The sequence below is a fragment of the Thalassophryne amazonica genome, chromosome 18 (assembly GCF_902500255.1).
Source record: "Thalassophryne amazonica chromosome 18, fThaAma1.1, whole genome shotgun sequence".
NCBI classification, from domain to species: domain Eukaryota; kingdom Metazoa; phylum Chordata; class Actinopteri; order Batrachoidiformes; family Batrachoididae; genus Thalassophryne; species Thalassophryne amazonica.
In genome coordinates this window covers 44,419,375-44,442,352 of record NC_047120.1, presented here as the reverse complement: position 1 = coordinate 44,442,352, position 22,978 = coordinate 44,419,375, and the positions used below count along the sequence as shown (strand labels likewise).

The 22,978-nt window shown below is 41.1% G+C and overlaps 1 protein-coding gene across 2 annotated transcripts in view; it reads right to left on the bottom strand.

The window, feature by feature from the left end:
• The window catches only part of LOC117531320 (protein FAM171A2), a 28,592-nt gene extending 6,963 nt beyond the window's left edge, over nt 1–21,629 (bottom strand). Inside the window, exons 1-6 of one of the 2 annotated variants that reach the window (XM_034194391.1) lie at nt 21,366–21,628; nt 8,210–8,437; nt 7,999–8,091; nt 4,705–4,863; nt 1,379–1,558; nt 373–486 (exon numbers count right to left, since the gene is read on the bottom strand). In XM_034194391.1, the coding sequence (XP_034050282.1) occupies nt 373–486; nt 1,379–1,558; nt 4,705–4,863; nt 7,999–8,091; nt 8,210–8,437; nt 21,366–21,462 (871 nt within the window). In that variant the 5' untranslated portion in view covers nt 21,463–21,628. Of the gene's footprint in view, nt 1–372; nt 487–1,378; nt 1,559–4,704; nt 4,864–7,998; nt 8,092–8,209; nt 8,438–21,365 lie in introns of both variants that reach the window. The other variant, XM_034194392.1, reaches the window with a different exon arrangement.
• Nucleotides 21,630–22,978: the final 1,349 nt, after the last annotated feature.

Here is a 22,978-nt window from a genome sequence, read left to right as displayed (position 1 = left end):
ATTAAGGCTCTTGTGGTTAGTAATCTTAACAACCAAACATGTAGGGTGTGATGTCAAGTTGGGGAAGGGCAAAGGCAAAGAAAATGTGAAAATGTGCAAAAGTAAATACTAATACAACACACATTAAACAGTATAAATTAAGTATTAAAAAGCTGGGTTACACACTAACACTGCACACTACATTTATGCATTTAAATAAAATTTGTATAAGCCGTGTTAAGCAAATAAATTTACCGATATTATGATACGTATCGAGTATCGTACATCCAATGAATCGTATCGTATGGTATTCATTTTTGAGAAACAATGTAGAGCCCTACTGGACATGAAAAGCACCAGCATTACAGCAGAGGGTGAGAGGGGCTACACTACCTGAAGATGTAGGGAAAGCAGCTAACCAGTAGCCCATCTGAGGAACCACAACATTCCAAACAAACTGTGAGCCATCCTTTTTGATGTACCCCGTTGCATTTCGGACCCATAATCCTGCAAAAATGAAAATGATTGGTCCTTTTTTCACAATTACAGTCTTAGCAAAGACATTTATAGTGAAGCAGATAATGTTAATTTTGCAGCAAAAAACTGCCAATTCTGGTATAAGCACCAAATCTGGCATAATGATTCCCAAGGTAATACTGACCAAATATGGTCAGTTGGCCACTTGAAAATGCAAGATGTCGGCCATTATCCAAGATGGCCGTCAAAATGACCTATGGAAAATTACTTTTTGAATTGAAATGCTCCTGTCACAATGGATCTGTTTTGCAGAATCACTGAAATAAAAAAATGATGTCTAATTTCAAGATGGTCACCAAATCAACGCCAAAATATTTTTTTCAATGATTTGATTTGTGTGATCTTGGTGCCAAATTGTAGGTTTTCATGCATGGTGGATTTAACTGTTCATGTTCCAACAACAATATGACACTCTTAGTGGCATAAATGCTATTTGACCATGTTGACTGCAGACTTTTTAATAGGAAGTCATGCAATAGTTACAAGAGATGAACAGTTTGAAAACATGCTGGGTGGAAAACAATATTACTAATAAGCTTCACTGTAAGTTGGCACATAAACAACAACAACAACAAAAACAAGAATAAACACCATAGCTAAATGGAATTTGACATCAGTATCATTTTAATCAATGATATAGGAGCATTTCTATGCAAAGCCATCCTGGAAAATGGCCGCCATATTGAATTTTATAATCATAAGAATCACCATTCCAAATTTGGTGCTTCTACCACTAAATTCATGATTTTTTCCATTAACTGCTCCACTATAGAAGCAGTAGAACATTCACGCCCAACTCTCACAACATTTGAAAACAGTAATCCACCATTTAATTAGAAGATGACACAAACTACTTCCGTACCTGTCTTAGACTGATACAGCCAAGCAGGCACACTTGTGGCAATCCTGTTGTGAGTGTCAGATGGAAGTGGCACAGAGATGTGGATTGGATCTGAGACCTGGATTGCACTGCCGTCTTTGTCGTAGAGTTGAATGCTGACCACTGCCAATGCTGTTAAGTCCGTCCAGCCCGTCTCTGCACCTGAACGTAAAAACTCATCGCAGTCAGCCAAACATCTAGTAGGAAAACTGTTACATGCTTTTTAATAGTGCTTTATGTTTCTGACAAATAATTTCTTTGATAGAATGGTGTTGAAATTAAAAGACCAGCACCAGTTAAAGGTAACGCAGCAGGCAGGGTGCATAAAGGCAGGAGCTCTGGCTTGTTGTTCATTTGGGGTTTGTGATCACCTTTGATTTTATTCAGAAGCCTCGTGGTCCTTAAAATGGAAACTGGCTTATCAGTAGCCGACAGTGTACTGAGTCAGTACTAAAAGTTTGCAGTTAGCTCTAACTTCCGCTAAATTTTTTTAGCGATTTATTGGTTTAGTGTTATAAAAATTAACATTTCAGTTATAGTGCAGCAGATAAGTGAATATTTACTGAGGGATCTTTCAAATGGTGATGCAAGCACCAAATTTGGCACACATACTCCTTAGACATTACTCTTTTAAAAATGCCGGGTACCCACGTGAACTTTCAATAGACGGCCAAGAAGGGGTCAATTGAAGTATTACACAGGGGTCAAAATTTAAAAATGTTCCAATCATATTGAAAGGTATTCCATATTATTTGTCTGATCATAAAGATTCCAAAAAGGTATAGTTTGGACTATCTGTGAATGAATGTTCCGGAGTTATGGGGTAAAAACAGCAAGAACAGTGACAAAGGTCAGTTTCAATTTGTACAGAGGTCAAAAGTTAAAGTTGCTCCAATTTTGGTAATAAGTGATGCAAATTATTAGTTGGGTGAATACGGTTTTAAAAAGGAATAGTTTGAATCATGTACCATGCTTAGTTATCATGTTACAGGGTAACATATGTCACATGACATAGAATCCAATGGATGCTGATATTGTTTAACCTTTACTTTGCAAACCAAGCATGCAACACAGTCAAAACTATTCCATTTATTAATCCCATTAGCTCAACCAGTAATTTGCACCACTTTTTGCCAAAATTGGAGCAACTTTAACTTTTGACCCCTGTACAAACTGAAATTGACCTCTCAGTGTTCTTGCTGTTTTTACCCCATAACTCCAGACCATTCATTCACAGATAGTCCAAACTATACCTTTTTGGAAACTTTATGATCAGACCAATAATATGGAATACCTTTCAATATGATTGGAGCATTTAAAATTTTGACCCCTGTGTAATAATTCAATTGACCCCTTCTTGGCCGCCTATTCAAAGTTCACGTGGGTACCCGGCATTTTTAAAAGAGTAATGTCTAAGGAGTATGTGTGCCAAATTTGGTGCTTGCATCACCATTTGAAGCATTTTTTTCAGTTATCCGCTGCACTATTAGGGGATTAGCAGTTATCAAAGCTAACTTTTTGGTTAGCTGTGCCCACCATAGTTGAAGTAGAGTATAAGTCACACCTGTCCAACCCCCCCCCCCCCCCCCCCAAAAAAAACAAACAACAAAAAAAGCAATTAAATAATATAAAAAATAAATAAATAATATTTAAAAGTCACACCGGAATTTGTGGTGCCTGATGCCTCTCTTTTTAACACAGTGGGGCTGAGTTTAACAACAGCTAGGAACTCAGTGTAGCACATGTGCACACCACAGCCTATGCTGATACTTAACATTAAGACTTTTAAATTCCAAAGAATAAGCAAGATGGACAAATAAACATGGATTGCTGGCTCACAGCGCTGGAAACGCTACAATAAAAATCTGAGTCCATTTGGTTTTTAATTGTCATGATTCAGCCGGGTTGGGCCTGGCTGTTATTGTTTTGAAGCCTTTTTTCCATGTTTGTGCTCTCCTTCATTCCATGTATCATTGTCATGCTTCTGCTGGTCTTGTTTCTTGTCTGGTTATTTTCCTTTAGTTATTTGTTGCACTCTGTTTGCCATTTATTTTGTGTTACTTTATTGTGCTTTAGTCACAGGGTTTTGTTACTATTTATTTTCAGTGCTTCTTTTCTGTATGTTCAATTTGTTATTTATTGCACCTTCTGTTTATCAGTTATCTTGCTCTTGGTTATGTTCCTTTAGTTATTTGGTGCACTCTGTTTGCCATTTAGTTTGTGTTACTTTAGTCACAGGGTTTTTTTGTTATTTACCTGCAGTGCTGCTTTTGATTATGTTCCCTTCGTTAGTTATGGCATTTTCTGTTTATCTGTTATCTTATTTATTATTTGCATTATTCTCTGTTTTTCAGTAGTTTATTTTGGCTGCTCTCAATTATGATGTCTGTTACGCTTTTATGTCTGGTTTTGTTCTCATGTTCATGCTCTATTTTTGTCCTCTGTTTGATTTCTGTTCTGTTTGCCCTCACGCCCATCTGTCTTGGTTCATTTCACTTCACTGTACCTGCCTCACGTCTTTCACTCACACTCTTGCCACGAGCTCATGTGTCTTTGTCTTTTACATCACTCCACTCAGTTTCCCTTCCTTCACTATCTTGCACAGTGTTTACTCTTTAGCCAGAAGCCACACCCCTTCTAGATTGTTCCTCACTTGCACCTTGTTTACACCACCTGTCCCTCATTTCGCACTAATTAGCCCACAAGTATTTAAGCCTCCACAGTCTCAGGGCTCTCTGCCAGATTGTAGTCTTTGAACTCTTTCCAGCGCCATTCACAGTCTTGTTTTTGTCTTGCCTTGTTCTGAACATTGCTCTGTACCTCGACCACGCCTTTTGCTTCATCCCGGATGTCTGAGTTTGCTTGTGCCTCTGAACCCTGCTCGTTTGTGACTACGCCTCAGCCTAATCCTGTTTGTACCTCTGCCACGCTGACTGATAACCTGTGTATTGAAACCAAGCCTGGAATAAAGACCATGATTTCTCCCACACTAAAGCCTTGTCCGGGGGTTTGCATTGTGGGTCCAGCCGTCCCTGGTGACGGGCTCCCGCCCACCCTGACATTAATCAGCTCTTTAATTTGGGATTTTTGTTATTGTGTACTTTAATGATTGCTGTTTATTCGATTATTACTGGAATTTATTTTTGTTTAATGCTATTTGATTCCTGGGAAAACTTGAAATAAATATAATTTTTACTAGTAGTAGTAATAATGAGTGCATGAATTTTAAGTATGCCTATGCACATGGAAACTACCGTGTTACAAACACATTATTTTTCGCAGCACAGATGTCTGAGTCAGATGTCAACCTGAGCTATTTGTCTCCTGGCCAAGAAGGAAGGGAAAACCTCCGATTTCATACTGGCTCCTGGCTGTCGTCAGTGCGGCGGACAAAGCGGTGTAGTTGGAGTTGGTTGACAGGTGAATGGATTTCCTCTGGAGTTGCACCAGTGGCTGGTTATGAGCACCTGAAAATTAAACACCCACCGCATGTGAAAACTGTCGCTTAGGAGATGCAACATTTTTAAAAAAGCTTTCTGCCACTGTTTGTTACTATGGTGATACAAGCAGCTCACAGCGCAGTGGCACCAACATGTGAAGCAGCAAAATGTGCAGCGGTTTGAGCAGGAAAGAACAAGGGTGCTCTCTGCGGGACACAAAGGTAAATGTCCCTTTAGGGGACATAAGCACATTTTAAGCTCTTCCAAGATGATAGACGCCAGTTTTCACAAGCTACTAGGTAATAAATGTTGCACAATACTGTAGATAATATCAGGTGCATATGAAATATAAAATACCGACCGGTAAGGTATGAACTCGTATGCACCCAACATTATCTAATGAGCACTGGGTACTATCGAGTGCAGACCCCATATTATCCAGTACAATATTTAGCGAGCATTTATGGTCTTGTGTGCACAAGATATTGTCTACTATCTAGTGAACAATAGGTACTGTCTTCTGCACAAAAGACATCTATTATCAAGTCGGCATTATGTATTATCTGGTGCACACCTACAACAGGAGACCATAGTCTCATTTGAACCCTCCGTGATATCGCGGGATCTGACCACTTACGGGGACCTCCATTTAATATATACGCAACATAACTTCACATGGATAAATGGTATACGGTTTTGTTTTCAGCTACAATCACTGAAGCGATCACAAAAAGTATTTTTTTTTCTGTTCCCGGTGGAGAAGAAAAGGCGATGCGGTAGGAGACGTCGCGTCAGTAAGTGTTAGCCTACACAGCTAACCAGAGTAGCTCCATTATCTCGCCTGCAAAACCGCCTCCACGTTTGTGCTCCGGATCATAAACAAACTACATTCACTTTGTTTGCGTGTAATTTGCCCAAAACCCCATTGAAAATGCCGTGATTTGTACCCCGGAAGCAGAGAAATTACGTCATCTGTGTCATATTTTACCCCTTTAGCGCCCGCCCCAAATGAGACTGCACTGCCCTACTATCTAGCATCTATTGAGCACTAGCTGTATCATCTAGTGTGTACCAGCTTTTACCTTGTATTTTAGTCAGCACAAGATATTGTCTGGAGTACAAAAGATATTAATACAGTAACATGCTGTTGTTGTGTGGTATGCATTTTCTGACTCCTTCTGTTCACGCCAAGTCGCCCAAAATGACAGATATTCGCCCGAGTTAGACGAGGACGAATGTCTTCGACAACAGCATGTTATTTGCATTATTTTCACTTTTTACTGAGATACACAACACGTAACGCGTACATAAATAGTTGTCTCACTTAACTTTTGTCATGTCAGATGGCGCGCGCGCTGCTGTCCAAATTCAGCAGTGCGTCCTCATCAAGCTGGCTGGCTGCTGTTCATTGTCGTACTATCCATGAGAAAATCATCTGGAAAATCCATATTGGGACCAAAACACACTTCTCGCCTTTTCATCTTTTCCTCTGCCGCGTTTTTTTTTTTCCCCCTCTGCGGACAGTTCTTGGGCTGCACGCATGCTATGACGTCATTTGTTTACGCACAGCGGGCGGGTATAGCCAGGTAGCGTCGACGTAAATCTACGATACCGGCCCAGCAACGCCCCAGTAAAGTGATAATAATATCAGTTATCAAGTTGTTTTCTGAAGGGTGTAAAAAGCCATATTCATTGGTGAACAACTTGATAACGATTTTATTATATACCTATAAATGATAAATGTTGTATGGTTTTCTGAAGGGTATAAAAAGCCATATTCATTGGTGAAGAACTTGATAACAATTTTATTATATACCTATAAATGATAAATGTTGTATGATTTTCTGAAGGGTGTAAAAAGCCATATTTATTGGTGAACAACTTGATAACGATTTTATTATATACCTATAAATGATAAATGTTGCATGGTTTTCTGAAGGGTGTATAAAGCCATATTCATTGGTAAAACAACTTGATAATGATTTTATCATATATCTATAAATTATAAATGTTGTATGGTTTTCTGAAGGGTGTAAAAAGCCATATTCATTGGTAAAACAACTTGATAATGATTTTATCATATATCTATAAATGATAAATGTTGTATGGTTTTCTGAAGGGTGTATAAAGCCATATTCATTGGTAAAACAACTTGATAATGATTTTATCATATATCTATAAATGATAAATGTTGTATGGTTTTCTGAAGGGTGTAAAAAGCCATATTCATTGGTGAACAACTTGATAACGATTTTATCATATACAGTGGTCCCTCGTTTATCACGGGAGTTACGTTCTAAAAATAACCCGCAATAGGCGAAATCCGCGAAGTAGTCAGCGTTATTTGTTACAATTATTATAGATGTTTTAAGGCTGTAAAACCCCTCACTACACACTTTATACACTTTTCTCAAACAGGCATTAACATTTTCTCACTTTTCTCTCCTGTGTAAACACTCAAAGTTCAAACCTTAGTAGAAAAAAATAGAACATTTTCCTATAAATAATTATGATGGCTTTTAGAACTAACAAATTAAATTTTAATGATCAACCTACGTGGTTGGACACGTAAGAAATTATTAATAGTGAATCACCACTATTTCACAGTTCATCTGACTGCGCCTCTTCGTCGTGGGCCGCTCCGTTGTCCGGATTGGCTGATTACTCAGGTGGTATGAAAAATATTACCCGTCCGTGAAAAGGGTGTATTGCTATTTATTCTTTTGTGTTTTATCCAATCATACTGGCGCATCATTTATAGGTATATGATAATATGTAATATCTACTGAGAATAAGGCATTACTTAATATTACCCAGTATCATCTAGTATCCATTGAACCCCAGTGAGTACTAGGTATTTTCTACTCACTTTGGATCAGGAGAGCACATGTGCCAGTGGCCACATTGTGTAACCATCCTCGGACCAGGTTGGCACACCAGATATTGAATAGTATATAGAGAGGACAAGAAACTTTGGGAGTAAAAAAAAAATTATAATTGTAATATCAAAATGATATTAACTAGTTATCATGATATATATTTTATAAATGCCTTGTGATGAAGACAAAAATTTCAATAATGAAGGGAAAACTGAATTTTGAAATATTTATACTCAAAAAGTATGTGTAAAGAAAGTTTGAGAAAAATTTATATTTTTCTTACCCGGTGATCCGGACAGCACCTGTAGCATGTCATCGTAGAGAATGAGTGTGCCGGGCCGCTGCACAAGGAGGTACAGGCTGACTGATGCATACACTGAAAGAGCAGAGATACTAACATTAGCACACACGTCGTGACGGAATTTAACTTGGCCAGCAGCAGATTTTACACAGAATAATCACAAAAAAACTTTTGTCAGCTCTCTGTGACTTACAGGGAATCCGGCTGGAGTGCCACGGCACAGAGTTGGTGACATAATCGGGTTTGGATGCCGTAATGATCACCCACGTTCCTGCATGGTACAGGAAGCTGACGCTCAGGATGCCGTCGCTACCGGCCTTACTGGATGCCAAGATGGTTTGATTCCCATGGACATCCACGTGAGCGTCCGCTAAAGGTGACAGGTCACTGTTGTCAAACACCTGGACTTTTATTTGCACCTCTGTAGGAGAACATAGCACATGAAAGGGTATGGGCATTACTGTAAATGTCCACCAGGTGGAGACCATGCTCCTTTTTGAGAACCCTGAGTACAAGGTGCAGTGGGATAGGGTGGTGAACCTGTTGCTTACAGTAGTAGATGATATGGCTTGTTGACTATCTAAGAAGTCTGTGCTCCAGTATTTCCACTGAATGAAATTTTGGTAATATTTAATTTGGATTTTAGCACAATAACAGTTACTCTCATGTTGCCACAGTTAATGAGGCTGGATGTTGGTCAGAGTTTTTTTTAATATCTGCCCCCTTGTCACATATTAAAAGAATGAGTCCTGAAAAATATGCATTAATCAAAAACCCAAAATGAAGGTTACCTAGCCTGTCAGCCTTATGGACTGGATTTATACAGTGTTTTTCCATCTGAATCAGAAGCTCAAAGCACTTTACAATGATGCCTCACATTCACCCATTCACTCACATACTGATGTCAGGGTGGTGCCATACAAGGTGCTCACTACACACCAGGAGCAACTTGGGGATTAAGGACCTTGCTCAAGGGTCCTTAGTGATTGTCTAGTGTGGCTGGGGTTTGAACCGAGGATCCTCTGGTCAGTGCTTAACCACTAGACCATCACCTCCCTCCCTTATCTAGCTTGGAAATGTTGAGATAGGTGGGCATGTTCCAAATACTTAGTATGTACTTAATGTCCATTAACAAATATGAGAAGGGACACAATTTGGATGTACTACACCACTGCCATCTTAATCATCATTTGACCCAAATGTTAAAGAGATGATGTATGTACACAATTTTCCCGGGAAGTTCTCCTTCTTTGGGTACCATGTTCCGCCTTTCTCATGGTATAGTGTAGTATACTAGTCCATTTACGCACTATGGAACTAGTAAATCTACCTGGTACTACAAACAAATGCATACTATTTATTTGGATACTGTATGGATTGTGATGTTTTGCTTTTCGCTGACTGTATATTAAGCTAGTATGAGTGTTCAGCTGTAGCGCACTCAGGATATGTACAGTCTTCATACAGTTTGACCAAGTAGCAACCTCTGTTGCTGAAAAGCGGAACTGCCAAAATCTGCAATTCCTTGACTGGCCACTTGAGGCTGGCTCCAAAAGCGAGTCAATTGCCAGAGATGACCATGTTAAGTTGTCCAACTTTAAATCAGAAATAAGTTTGCAATCATATATATTATATATATATATATATATATATATCTTCTTCTTCCTCTTTCGGCTGTTCCCGTTAGGGGTCGCCACAGCAGATCAATCGTTTCCATCTCATCCTGTCCTCTGTATCTTCCTCTGTCACACCAACCACCTGCATGTCCTCTCTCAGCACATCCATGAACTTCCTCTTTGGTCTCCCTCTTCTCCTCCTGCCTGGTGGCTCCATCCTCAGCATCCTTCTCCCTATATACCCTGGGTCCCTCCTCTGCACATGTCCAAACCATCTCAATCTCGCCTCTCTGACTTTGTCTCCAAATCGTCCCACCTGAGCTGTCCCTCTGATATGTTCATTCCTAATCTTGTCCATTCTTGTCACTCCCAAAGAGAATCTCAACATCTTCAGCTCTGCCACCTCCAGCTCTGCCTCCTGTCTTTTTGTTAGTGCCACTGTCTCTAAACCATACAACATAGCTGGTCTCACTACTGTTTTGTAAACTTTCCCCTTCACTCTTGCTGATATTCTTTGGTCACAAATCACTCCTGCCACCTTTCTCCACCCACTCCACCCTGCCTGCACTCTCTTCTTCACCTCTCTACCACACTCCATTACTTTGAACAGTTGACCCCAAATATTTAAACTCATCTACTTTCACCACTTCTACTCCTTGTAACTGCACTATTCCACTGGGCTCCCTCTCATTCACACACATGTACTCAGTCTTGCTTCTACTGACTTTCATTCCCCTTCTCTCCAAAGCATATCTCCACTTCTCCAGACTAGACTCAACTTGCTCTCTACTCTCACTACAGATCACAATGTCATCTGCAAACATCATAGTCCATGGGGACTCCTGTCTGATCTCATCTGTCAACCTGTCCATCACCACTGCAAACAAGAAAGGACTCAGAGCTGATCCTTGGTGTAATCCCACCTCCACCTTGAATGAGTCTGTCATTCCGACTGCGCATCTCACCGCTGTCACACTATTCTTGTACATGTCCTGCACTACCCTAACATACTTCTCTGCCACTCCAGACTTCCTCATACAATGCCACAACTCTTCTCTTGGCACCCTATCATAAGCTTTTTCTAAGTCCACAAACACACAATGTAACTCTTTCTGTCCTTCTCTGTACTTTTCCAACAGTATTCTCAGAGCAAACATTGCATCTGTAGTGCTCTTTCTCGGCATGAAACCATATTGCTGCTCACAGATCTTCACCTGTTTTCTAAGCCTAGCTTCTACTACTCTTTCCCATAACTTCATGCTGTGGCTGCAGCTCTGCACATCACCCTTGTTCTTGAAAATAGGAACCAGCACACTTCGTCTCCACTCCTCAGGCATCCTCTCACTTTCCAAGATTTTATTAAACAATCTGGTTAGAAACTCTACTGCCATCTCTCCTAGACATTTCAATGCCTCCATTGGAATGTCATCTGGACCAACTGCCTTTCCACTCTTCATCCTTCACACCAATTAGCTAAACTGCAGGATTGTCTTACAGACATAAAGACATGGATGACCTCTAATTTCCTGCTTTTAAACTCAGATAAAACTGAAGTTATTGTACTTGGCCCCACAAATCTTAGAAACATGGTGTCTAACCAGATCCTTACTCTGGATGGCATTACCCTGACCTCTAGTAATACTGTGAGAAATCTTGGAGTCATTTTTGACCAGGATATGTCATTCAATGCGCATATTAAACAAATATGTAGGACTGCCTTTTTGCATTTACGCAATATCTGTAAAATTAGAAAGGTCTTGTCTCAGAGTGATGCTGAAAAACTAATTCATGCATTTATTTCCTCTAGGCTGGACTATTGTAATTCATTATTATCAGGTGGTCCTAAAACTTCCCTGAAAAGCCTTCAGTTAATTCAAAATGCTGCAGCTAGAGTACTAACAGGGACTAGAAGGAGAGAGCATATCTCACCCATATTGGCCTCTCTTCATTGGCTTCCTGTTAATTCTAGAATAGAATTTAAAATTCTTCTTCTTACTTATAAGGTTTTGAATAATCAGGTCCCATCTTATCTTAGGGACCTCATAGTACCATATCACCCCAATAGAGCGCTTCGCTCTCAGACTGCAGGCTTACTTGTAGTTCCTAGGGTTTGTAAGAGTAGAATGGGAGGCAGAGCCTTCAGCTTTCAGGCTCCTCTTCTGTGGAACAAGCTCCCAATTCAGATCAGGGAGACAGACACCCTCTCTACTTTTAAGATTAGGCTTAAAACTTTCCTTTTTGCTAAAGCTTATAGTTAGGGCTGGATCAGGTGACCCTGAACCATCCCTTAGTTATGCTGCTATAGACTTAGACTGCTGGGGGGTTCCCATGATGCACTGAGTGTTTCTTTCTCTTTTTGCTCTGTATGCACCACTCTGCATTTAATCATTAGTGATTGATCTCTGCTCCCCTCCACAGCATGTCTTTTTCCTGGTTCTCTCCCTCAGCCCCAACCAGTCCCAGCAGAAGACTGCCCCTCCCTGAGCCTGGTTCTGCTGGAGGTTTCTTCCTGTTAAAAGGGAGTTTTTCCTTCCCAATGTCGCCAAGTGCTTGCTCACAGGGGGTCGTTTTGACCGTTGGGGTTTTTACGTAATTATTGTATGGCTTTTGCCTTGCAATATAAAGCGCCTTGGGGCAACTGTTTGTTGTGATTTGGCGCTATATAAATAAAATTGATTGATTGATTGATCCTCTTCATAGCAGCCCTCACTTCTTCCTTGCTAATCTCTTTTACTTCCTGATTTACTCTCACCACATCATCCAGCCTTTTCTCTCGCTCATTTTCTTTATTCATCAACTCTTCAAAATATTCCCTCCACCTTCTCAGCACACACTCCTCACTTGTCAGCACATTACCATGTGCATCTTTTACCACCCTAACCTGCTGCACATCCTTTCCAGCTCTGTCCCTTTGTCTGGCCAATCGGTACAAGTCCTTTTCTCCTTCCTTACTATTCAACTTCTTGTACAGCTCGCAATATGCCTTTTCCTTTGCTTTTGCCACTTCTCTTCTCGCCTTACGCCGCATCTCCTTGTACTCCTGTCTACTTTCTTCATCTCTCCGACTATCCCAAAACTTTTTCGCCAACCTCTTTCTCCTTATGCTTTCCTGGACCTCTTCATTCCACCACCAAGTCTCCTTGTCTTCCTTCCACTGTCCAGATGTCATATCCAGTACTGCCCTAGCTGTCTCCCTCACCACATCTGCAGTACTTTTCCAGTTGTCCAAAACTGCTTCCCCTCCATCCAGTGCTTCTCTCACCTGCTCGCTAAATTTCACACAACAGTCTTCCTCCTTCAGCTTCCACCATCTGATCCTTTGTTGAGCTCTCACTCTCTTCTTCTTCTTTACCTCTAAAGTCATCCTACAAACAACCATCCTATGCTGTCTAGTGACACTCTCTCCTGCTACCACCTTACAGTCTGTGATTTCTTTTAGCTTGCATCTCCTATAAAGAATGTAGTCCACCTGTGTGCACCTTCCTCCACTCTTATATGTTACCCTGTGCTCCTCCCTTTTCTTAAAGTAGGTATTCACCACAGCCATTTCCATCCATTTTGCAAAATCAACTACCATCTGTCCTTCCCCATTCCTATCCTTGATACCATATCTACCCATTACTTCCTCATCACCTCTGTTCCCTTCACCAACATGCCCATTGAAGTCTGCTCCTATCACCACATTTTCATGCTTGGGCACACTCTCCACCACCTCATCTAACACACTCCAGAAATCTTCTTTCTCCATCTCACAACCTACCTGTGGGGTATATGCACTGATGATATTCATCATCACCCCTTCAATTTCCAACTTCACACTCTATATATATATATATATATATATATATATATATATATATATATATATATAAACTGGTGTTACTCTCAATTCACAGTTTTAGAGTATCCCAGAATCCTAGTGGAAGCAGGAGGAGGAGGAGGAGGAATGTCCGACGCTTCCCTCTGCTGATCTCAAGTGGAACAGCTACCGAGCTGCTTCTTGTTTCACACCAAGGTGAAGACTGCAGCCCACACGGTTTTAGAGTATCCCAGAATCCTTTGCGCGCTGGGGAGGGAGGCTTGATAATGGCTCAGCTTAATGCTAACTTTATCATTGAAAATGCCATAGACATACTAATGTGTTAGCATCGGTCCTGTTTTTAAGTTATAAAATAAATCTATCAACTGTTTCAGAAGACCATAACAGGTCGGTTTAACATAAAAAAGGTAAATATTACTCACAGGCTCTTTAGGGTTTTAATGGGGAAAAAGTAAGATAAAGCAAAATAAAACAAAGAACCAACGAAGCAGCACATCGAAGATCGAAGCACTGCTTCATTGGTTCAAGATTCAAAGCAAAGCCACGCTGCAGAAACGATTGATTACAGACCTGCTGCAGGGTCTGTAATCAATGTAGAGAAATGATCATTTTCCTGATAAACACCCCCAAAAACAATGGCCACTCTGAAGGACTGATAAAGGAATCATTAAGCAAAAAGGCTGTTGATGTCGATGGATCAAATCATTTCTTAAGGAGGCCCGAAAAGAAATGATTCCTGACACGCAACCCCATGCTACACTAACAGCAACATGCTTTGTTTTTTGTTGTTGTTTATAAAACTCACATTAAAGACTCACGATTATCTTAGTTAAACACCTAAATACATATTTTTGTTGAACTCACCTCCATAACGATGCAATGTTGCAAACAAGTTGCTTGTCCACTCCACCACCTGCAAACGCTTGTTTACACCGACAACAAAATCTTGGCCCCCCCAGCGACAACATGATTATGCGCGAGATTTGACACCGTAAAGGCTTCTATAGCTAGTTTCCCCATTCATGACAACTGTATGAAGGGTGAATATTTAGATATCTCATTACTTAAGCTATTTTAAGCCATAAAGTTAATGCTAGCTGTTGCGGACTTGATGGTGTTTGTCCTTTTTGAGCATTTTATTACACATATCGGAGATAATATGGTTTGCTGTTCAGTTAGTTATACTAACAAACCATCATGTCTGTGCTCAAGTATTTCCCTTGAATGAAATTTTAGCAATATTCAATGTATGTTAGTGCAGTTAGCGCTAATAAAAAGGTATCACTGGTGATGTTAGCTACATAGTGCCATGGTTATTGAGGAATTATTATCACTTTACCGAGGCGTTGGCCGGTAGCATAGATTTACGTCGACGCTACCTGGCTATACCCGCCCACAGTAACGAACGAGTATCGGCATACCCGCCCGCTGTGCATAAACAAATGACGTCATAGCGCGCAGCCCAAGAACTGTCCGCAGAGGAAAAGATAAAAAGGCGAGAAGTGCGTGTTGCTCCCAATATGGATGATTTTCTCATGGATAGTCCGACAAAGAACAGCAGCCAAAGCAGCCAGCTTAACGAGGACGCACTGGCGAATTTGGAGAGCAGTGAGAGCTAACACAACAAAATCCACCGAGTTTGGAATGCGCAAGTTCCGTGACTGGCTCGTGCGGTGCAATACTGAATGCGACCTGCATACTGTTATGCCACCAGAACTAACTGACAAGCTGCGGCGCTACTACGCCGAGGTGAAGAGTAAAAACCTGGGTAAATCGCTCATCCCATCTACACTGACTCAGCTAAGATTCCACGTGTTGTGTATCTCAGTAAAATGATAATAATGCAAATAACATGCTGATGTCGTGCGGTATGCATTTTCTGAGTTCCTCCGTTCATACCCAGTCGCCCAAAATGGCAACTCGGGCGAATATCGGTCATTTTGGGCGACTGACCATGAATGTTGGGCCTCGGAAAATGCATACCGCCCTCCAAAAACATGTTATTGTATTAATATTTCATATTTTTTAATATCTGCTCCCAGGTCACCCATTACTAAAGTATTAACCAGTCTGTAAAGATATGTGTAATAGTTACACAGCTGGTTAGCCTTAGCTAGCATGGTAACTTTGATGCAGGTAGGTGTGTTCGGGCCTCATTAGTCCCGCTCACGCTCAATCTCTATCCATTTACAGGTTGGCTTGGAATTAGGTGGAGTCAGGTACCATTTGTGCTTCAAACCTGCTTTTCGGAAAAATCTGTGGGTGACATCACAGAGAATTTGTTTGTATTTGCGTTAAGCAGCCATTATGATTCCATCGCGTGGCTTCTTTGTGCTTCCACGTACAGCCTTACGTGTCACCTTTTTCAGCTCCAAAACCTTTTTTTTCTTTTCCTTTTTTCCCCTCAATGTGCCTCTTTGATAGTGTGGATATGGGTCACACCGCAACTGTTTCCATGGATACACAGCAACTCTCCAAAAGCGGGCTCACTCTATGTATCAAAATGTAAGCAAGGTTTATGTCCATCCACCAATCCGGGGACGTTTTCCCACTGTCAGCTTAGGGGCGTGTCCTCCTCTAAGCCGACGTGGCACGACGCACTCTCTCAGCCGAGGGAAGGCTCCTCCCCGGCTGTGGCACGTAACGCCCCTCGTCGCTCGTCTCTCCTCCTGGCGTCTCTCTCCGTCACCTCGCCTTCCGTGCACCTACACACACACACACCCAGGCCAGCGAGCACACAACTCCGTCCCCGCGGGAAACTCCAACTTTCTGCTTAAAAGCACCACCTCACAAACACATGAGAGCGTACTCACAGACACGGCAGGGTTCTCCCCTGCCGCTGCGGATAATCCACGTTTATGGCGTTTCTCCGGTGCGAGCATTCAGCTGGAACCAGTAACATCAATGTCAACACGACTCCCGTTATCCAGTCACTCTCCTCACCAGCTGCTCTTCATGCCTTCCGCCACCAAATCCTTTCCTCTCCGTGAAGTGAAGTAGAATGAAGTGAAGTCCTCCCCTCACGCTACAAAACCCCTTATTGTATCCACCACTTCACACTCCAGGTGAGCTGATTGCAAAGATCCAAAAGAAATCAGGTGCGCCCACAGTTACCATAGCAACCATCAAGGAGCGGCACTCCAAAATCCAACCAGCAAATAAACTTCCCCAAAGGCTGGATTACAAAAACATTCTGTCATCCTCTAGTGACAAATCCAAACTCTCCCATGCAGAACTCTCTTCTGTGTGACCGGTGCCGCTAATGGATGCGTTTCGATAATAAACAGTGCGTTTGTCCCTTTGTGTGTATGTAAACGCTTCCGGCCATTACCAAAATGTCTCAGAGAAAGCCTCCCTTGTGTTTGTGTGAAGAGGATTTCCCCAATCTGGCCTCCACACTTAAAAACACTGTGGACTGAAGCAGAATGGTGTGTTGTAACAGCGTCCCAACATGTGTTCAAGTGGGGATCCGGTGTCATGGGAACACTTCATATTACCAACATAAATCCTTTAGAGGTGATGCGATTGTAACAATTTATCCCTCAGCAAGACTACACAAAAAGTATTCTGATCACAGCAAAATTCTGTGGAATTGTCTAAATTACCAAGATTTTTTCTAACTTTCTTAATATGAGGTTAAAATTGTCTCATTAATTTGCATATGGATCTGACTCTGTTAAAGGGGTCATACTGTGCAAAATTTGCTTTTAAATCTAACGTTTCATTTTAAATATGGTTTAAATTTTAGGGTTGTGATGATACACTGATCTCCCAATATGACACACACGATACTTGGGTGCCGATTCCATACGCATCACAATACTTAAGAACTGTGATTCTACAAATTTGCAATATATATTGTAACTGAATGTGAATTACTGTATATCAATTCTGGAATTTAACAAACAATTCTCATACTGGAAAATTAAATATCATGATATTGTGACTGTCGATTTTGTTCCCCACTCATACTGGGTTTCATGTTTAACACCTGCAAAATGACACTGTTCAAGCAAAATTTTGACTCAACACAGACTTTTGTTAATTATGTCATTAGATTGACAGCCTTGAAAAATGACAAAATATCTATAAAAAAATAGAGGACCTCAATGTTTCCACCCAACAAACTATATATATATCACTCTGGATTATAAATTGCACAATTTATTTGTATTAGCAGCTCTTTAATTTTTGTGTCTTATTGGACTGTTTTTTTTTTTGGCATTTATTCTTTCATTACTGGAGTTTATTTTTTTTAGTGATTTAATTCCTGGGAAAGCCCTATATAAATAGTTCTTATAATTGTTACTATTATTAATAGCAACTGCGTGATTTTTTTTTTTGGTACATAAGTTGCACTGGAGTATAAGAAAATCGCATGACCTCCCAAACTAGTTAAAAAAAAAAAAGATTTATAATCTGGGAAATACAGTATCGGGTACACCAGGAACCATGCACTTTTCTCCACACATGAACTGGTATTTGATATTTATAAGGAAGCAAATAGAGCGCAACCGATATAGATTTGTTGGGAGCCGATATCGATATTAAAAATTATGATACTGATTAATACATGAAATCAATGGCAATTATTCCTAACATTTTGTTATCAAAACCTCATGACAAAGAAATGTATTTAAGGATTGATGTTTTACAGTTTAATCATAAAGTTTATTATAAATAACTATAAATATAACCAACCACCATACGTCACTTTGGTCACACTGCCTTTTTAGTTTAGTTTTATCTTTCTTTTTACTTCTAACAGAAGTGTTTTCTCTTTCTATTGTTTATGCACAAATAACACCAGATCAAACTCCTTGTATGTGTGAACTTACTTGGCAATAAATTTGATTCTGATTCTATTTTGGCCCCACCTCACTGGCAGCATAATGACCACTTGTCTTTCGTAACTATGAAAGACCAACTCTGACTGAAAATGAATAGCAGTTGGTCACTTTTTCTCTGCCTCTTGCAGCTAATGTGACCAAAGGGTGATGGGGGCTCCAGCCATGCTCCACAGAATTATAAACAATTCTATTGGTGCGCCATCAACTGAACAAACTACATAATGACACTATTTCAAACACCCTAAATGGTTTAATCTGGAAAAATAACAGTTTTTATTTTGGCAAAAAATTACACCGTTATCCGATGTGGCGACCTTGAACAAATGGGAACAGTCGAAAGGCAAACAACAACAACAACACAATATGTTTGTGAAAGGCTCACATCAGACAAGATTATTGGCCAACCCATATATATCGGTCCAGCTCGAGCGGAAACATACGGTGACGATGTGCATACCTCATGCATACTTCAGACCATGAGTACACACATTTTTTTTGGCTCAAGTCAAACCAGACAGAATGAAGTGGAAAGAAGAATAAGGCAAGACAGAATTTATCAAAAAGCACAAGCTTTCACTGCAATAGGGCAGCACAGTCTCATCTGAACCCTGTGTGATATAGCAGGATTTGACCACATGAGGGGACACCCGCTCCCGTTGCGCAATATATACACAACATAACTTCACACCGCAAAATGTTGTACTGTTTTGTTTTCAGCTGCAATCACCAAAACAGTCGTGAAAAGTGCAGGGTTTTTTTTGTTTTTTGTTTGGTTCCCATTGGAGAAAGGAAGACGAGGCAAATGGGAGAGGTCATGTTAGCTTACACGGCTAACCAGAGTAGTTGCATTCTCTCGCCTGTACAAACGCCTCGACATGTTTGAGTTCCGGATTATAAATAAACCACAACACATGTCCACTTTCCACTACATTGTCACTTTTTGTGCTTAATTCGCCCAAAATCTCAAAGTGCAGTGTTTCTGTCCATGGAAGTAGAGAAATTACGTCATATGCGTCATATTTGACCCCTTTAGCGCCCTCAAACAAGACTGCGCTGCCAAATTATCACCAGCTATGAAGTGAATTCTCAAGGTCGGCGTCCTCGTCACTTCACAGAAGTGGCCAATCCGAAGGTGAGAAACTGTACTTCTGCGACTGGCCGCCAATGTCTGTTGAAATCAGCTGGTTTGCTTTTGTCTCTAACTTGCTTCTAACAGCCAGCTGACAGCTCTCATTGCCTCGAACAGTAAGATTTATACACTAGGATGACCTGAAATGAACCATTGTACATTAAATTGACTTTATTGATGAGTTTGACCCCTTTGAAAAGTGACCAGATTACATGTATTTGTATTGAGCTGTGCAATGTTTTCACCGAGAAAAACCGCCCCTTAAATGTCCAGATGACCAACCTTGAGAATTGTTATGTTTCTTACACCATCATATGGGTTGCCGCGGAGCCATCCAAGGCAAGAATTCATACTTCCGCGACTGGCCGCCGGATGAAAACAAGCTCGGGCAGCCCAGTTCCTGCCAGATGCCAGATGACGGCTCTCACTGCCTGGAGCCATGAGATTTATACACTAGCACTGGTACCACAGTCTCTTATACAAAGAGACTGTTATCATGTTTTTGAAAACATGGCTGTGATTGGTCCATCTGATATGTCAGCTGCTATTGGCTATCATGCCACGCTCTGTGATTGGCTGTGGCGTAACCGCCGAAAATGTAAGTTGGTTCCACTCCTCCAGAGACTGTGGTACCAGTGCTACGTTGTAAACAAAGGCTGCAGCCAATCAGAGAGCAGCGTGTTCCAGCCAATCAGCAAAATGTCAGAATCCTGACTAAAAGTCACGTGAACAAATAATCCGATACCGACTGCTTTGCATTGGCTGGAGGAGTGGAACCAACTTATATATACAACAGACTGACCTGAAATGAACCACTGTACATTAAGTGGCTCTACTCTACTCTTTTCTATTCTTCTATTTTACTCTTCATTTTTAGATATACCTTAGTATACTAGCATAGTTCCACCTTAGAATTGGAATATATAAGATATACCTTACTGAATTTTCATTAAATTGACTTTATTGACGAGTTTGACCCCTCTGAAAAGTGACCAAATTAAATGAATTTGTATTGAGTTTGGCAATGTTTTCATCAGACAAAAATGGCCACCAGAGGGCGCTCGGTGTAAAATCCTTGGCAACCCATAACCAACAAGTGCTAACAGTAAGTTTATAGGTAGTATTACTGTAATAATCCAAGTACAGTTAGAATTCCTTCCAATAAAAAGTCAGTAAGGTCCCCAGAAAAATGCAGGAACTGGGCTGAAAATGCAGGAGGGCAAAAAGGAACTTGTGTGTGTGTGTGTGGGTGGGTGGCTACTCCCCTCCCCCTACTTCCTACGCCTATGATCACATTGACCATTTAGCATTTGTGCCTTTATAGTTGCTACATTGTATCGAATGACTCTCCTGTAGTTCATACAATATAAATTTTCGGTTAAATTTTTTTTTTTTTAACTCCACCCCTCAAACTCCATCCTGCAGCAGTAAGAAGCTGATATTTGCAGAGAAGCTGCAAAATCACGCAATGGATTTTCGATTTCCTGCCTCTGCTGAAAACAAAACAATGGACTAAAGAGCAAACCGGGTTTAAAAATGTGCTCCTACTCCATGAAGGCATCAGCTCAGCTCAGGCAAATGAATGACATCATCTGCTCTGAACGCGTTGTGATCGTATGATTAAAGATACTGAAACACACACAAGGGCCACACTTCGGCCTGACGTCACACAGGAGGCCTACTTCAATCTGCACAAACTCGTCGACCGCACGTCATCTGCACTCACAAAACATCTCTGTGGCCTTTTGTGTGACATCACCGTGCAGATTTTTTTTTTTTTTCATAATGATTGCGCCTCCAGGTCCACACGCACAAATAGTGCGCACACGCTCGCGTGCAAGGGTGCACAGAACCACAAAAGCAGTAAAAAAATGCAACCACTCCCATCTTCATTGTGCTGCTGCTGCTGCATCCCCCCCGTTCGGCGATCTTACCGAATGATCCGTGATCTGGAAGAGATTTGGCCCGCGCCTCCCAAAGCGCGCAGACGGAGACCAAGAGGAGCCAGCGAGAGACGGAGGTGACCGGCATCCTTCCTCCTACATCTCTAGGCTCTGCTCGGCGGCCGTGTGTCCATATTTGTCGCTGTTATTCGCCGCTCATATTTCGGACGTGATGCTACCGTCTGTGGGCTCCTCCGTGTTTTTTGTTTTTTTTTTTTGGATCTGGGTGGAAGCAGGAGGAGGAATGTCCGACGCTTCCCTCTGCTGATCTCAAGTGGAACAGCTACCGAGCTGCTTCTTGTTTCACACCAAGGTGAAGACTGCAGCCCCCACGGTTTTAGAGTATCCCAGAATCCTTTGCGCGCTGGGGAGGGAGGCTTGATAATGGCTCAGCTTAATGCTAACTTTATCATTGAAAATGCCATAGACATACTAATGTGTTAGCATCGGTCCTGTTTTTAAGTTATAAAATAAATCTATCAACTGTTTCAGAAGACCATAACAGGTCAGTTTAACATAAAAAAGGTAAATATTACTCACAGGCATATGCTCTTTAGGGTTTTAGTGCGGAAAAATTAAGATAAAGCGAAATAAAGAACCAACAGCAGCAGATTGAAGATCGAAGCACTGCTTCATTGGTTCAAGGTTCAAAGCAAAGCTGCGGTTGATTACAGGGTCTGTAATCAATGTGGAGAAATTATCATTTTCCTGACAAACACCCCCAAAAACAACTGCCACTCTCAAGGACCGATAAGGGAATCATTAAGCAAAAAGGCTATTGATGTCGATGGATTGAATCATTTCTTAAGGATACCTGAAAAGAACTGGTTCATGACACGCAACCCTAACAGCAACACGCTTCTTTTTTTTTTCTTTTTTTTTATAAAAGTCACATTAAAGACTCACAATTATCTTAGTTAAACACCTACATACATATTTTGGTTGAACTCACCTCCATAACGACGCAATGTTGCAAACAAGTTGCTTGTCCACTCCACCACCCGCTAACGCTTGTTTACACTGACAACTAAATCTCGGCCTCCCCAGCAAGAACGTGACTACACGGGAGATTTGACACCATAAAGGCTTCTATAATCACACTGCATATAAGGCGGAAGGAAATGTCACCAGGGGAAGCCAAAAAGACACTTTGTACAAACTAGACAAACCCCTCCATGACATCACTCATAGGCAGGGGCGCTGCCAGAGAATTTGGGCCCCATGAAAAGAAATCTTATTGCCTCCCCATATTATTTTGTCAGTATTCTAATTGTATTAGGGGCCTCTCTGAGCCCCTAGAATCCTTCTCCTTATTCTCCCCTTTTTGTCACCTCTGCCCATAGGTCTTCTGAAGATCTCATTTTAAGCTCAAATGGGGAAGTTCCAAATGTCACTATTTTGGCAATGTCCAACTCCGCCCAACCCTACAGTCAACTTAGCTAAAATCAGGCAACAAGCAGTTTGCTTTGTCACATGATGTGCGTTCCTGGGGCATGTACACTACTTTGCCATAAGATGTCTTGTAAATCACTTCAAAGAAAAAAAAAACAAAGTTTTTAGATGTAGAAGTAAGGAAGCGTATTGCATTCACGAGATAAAAAGAA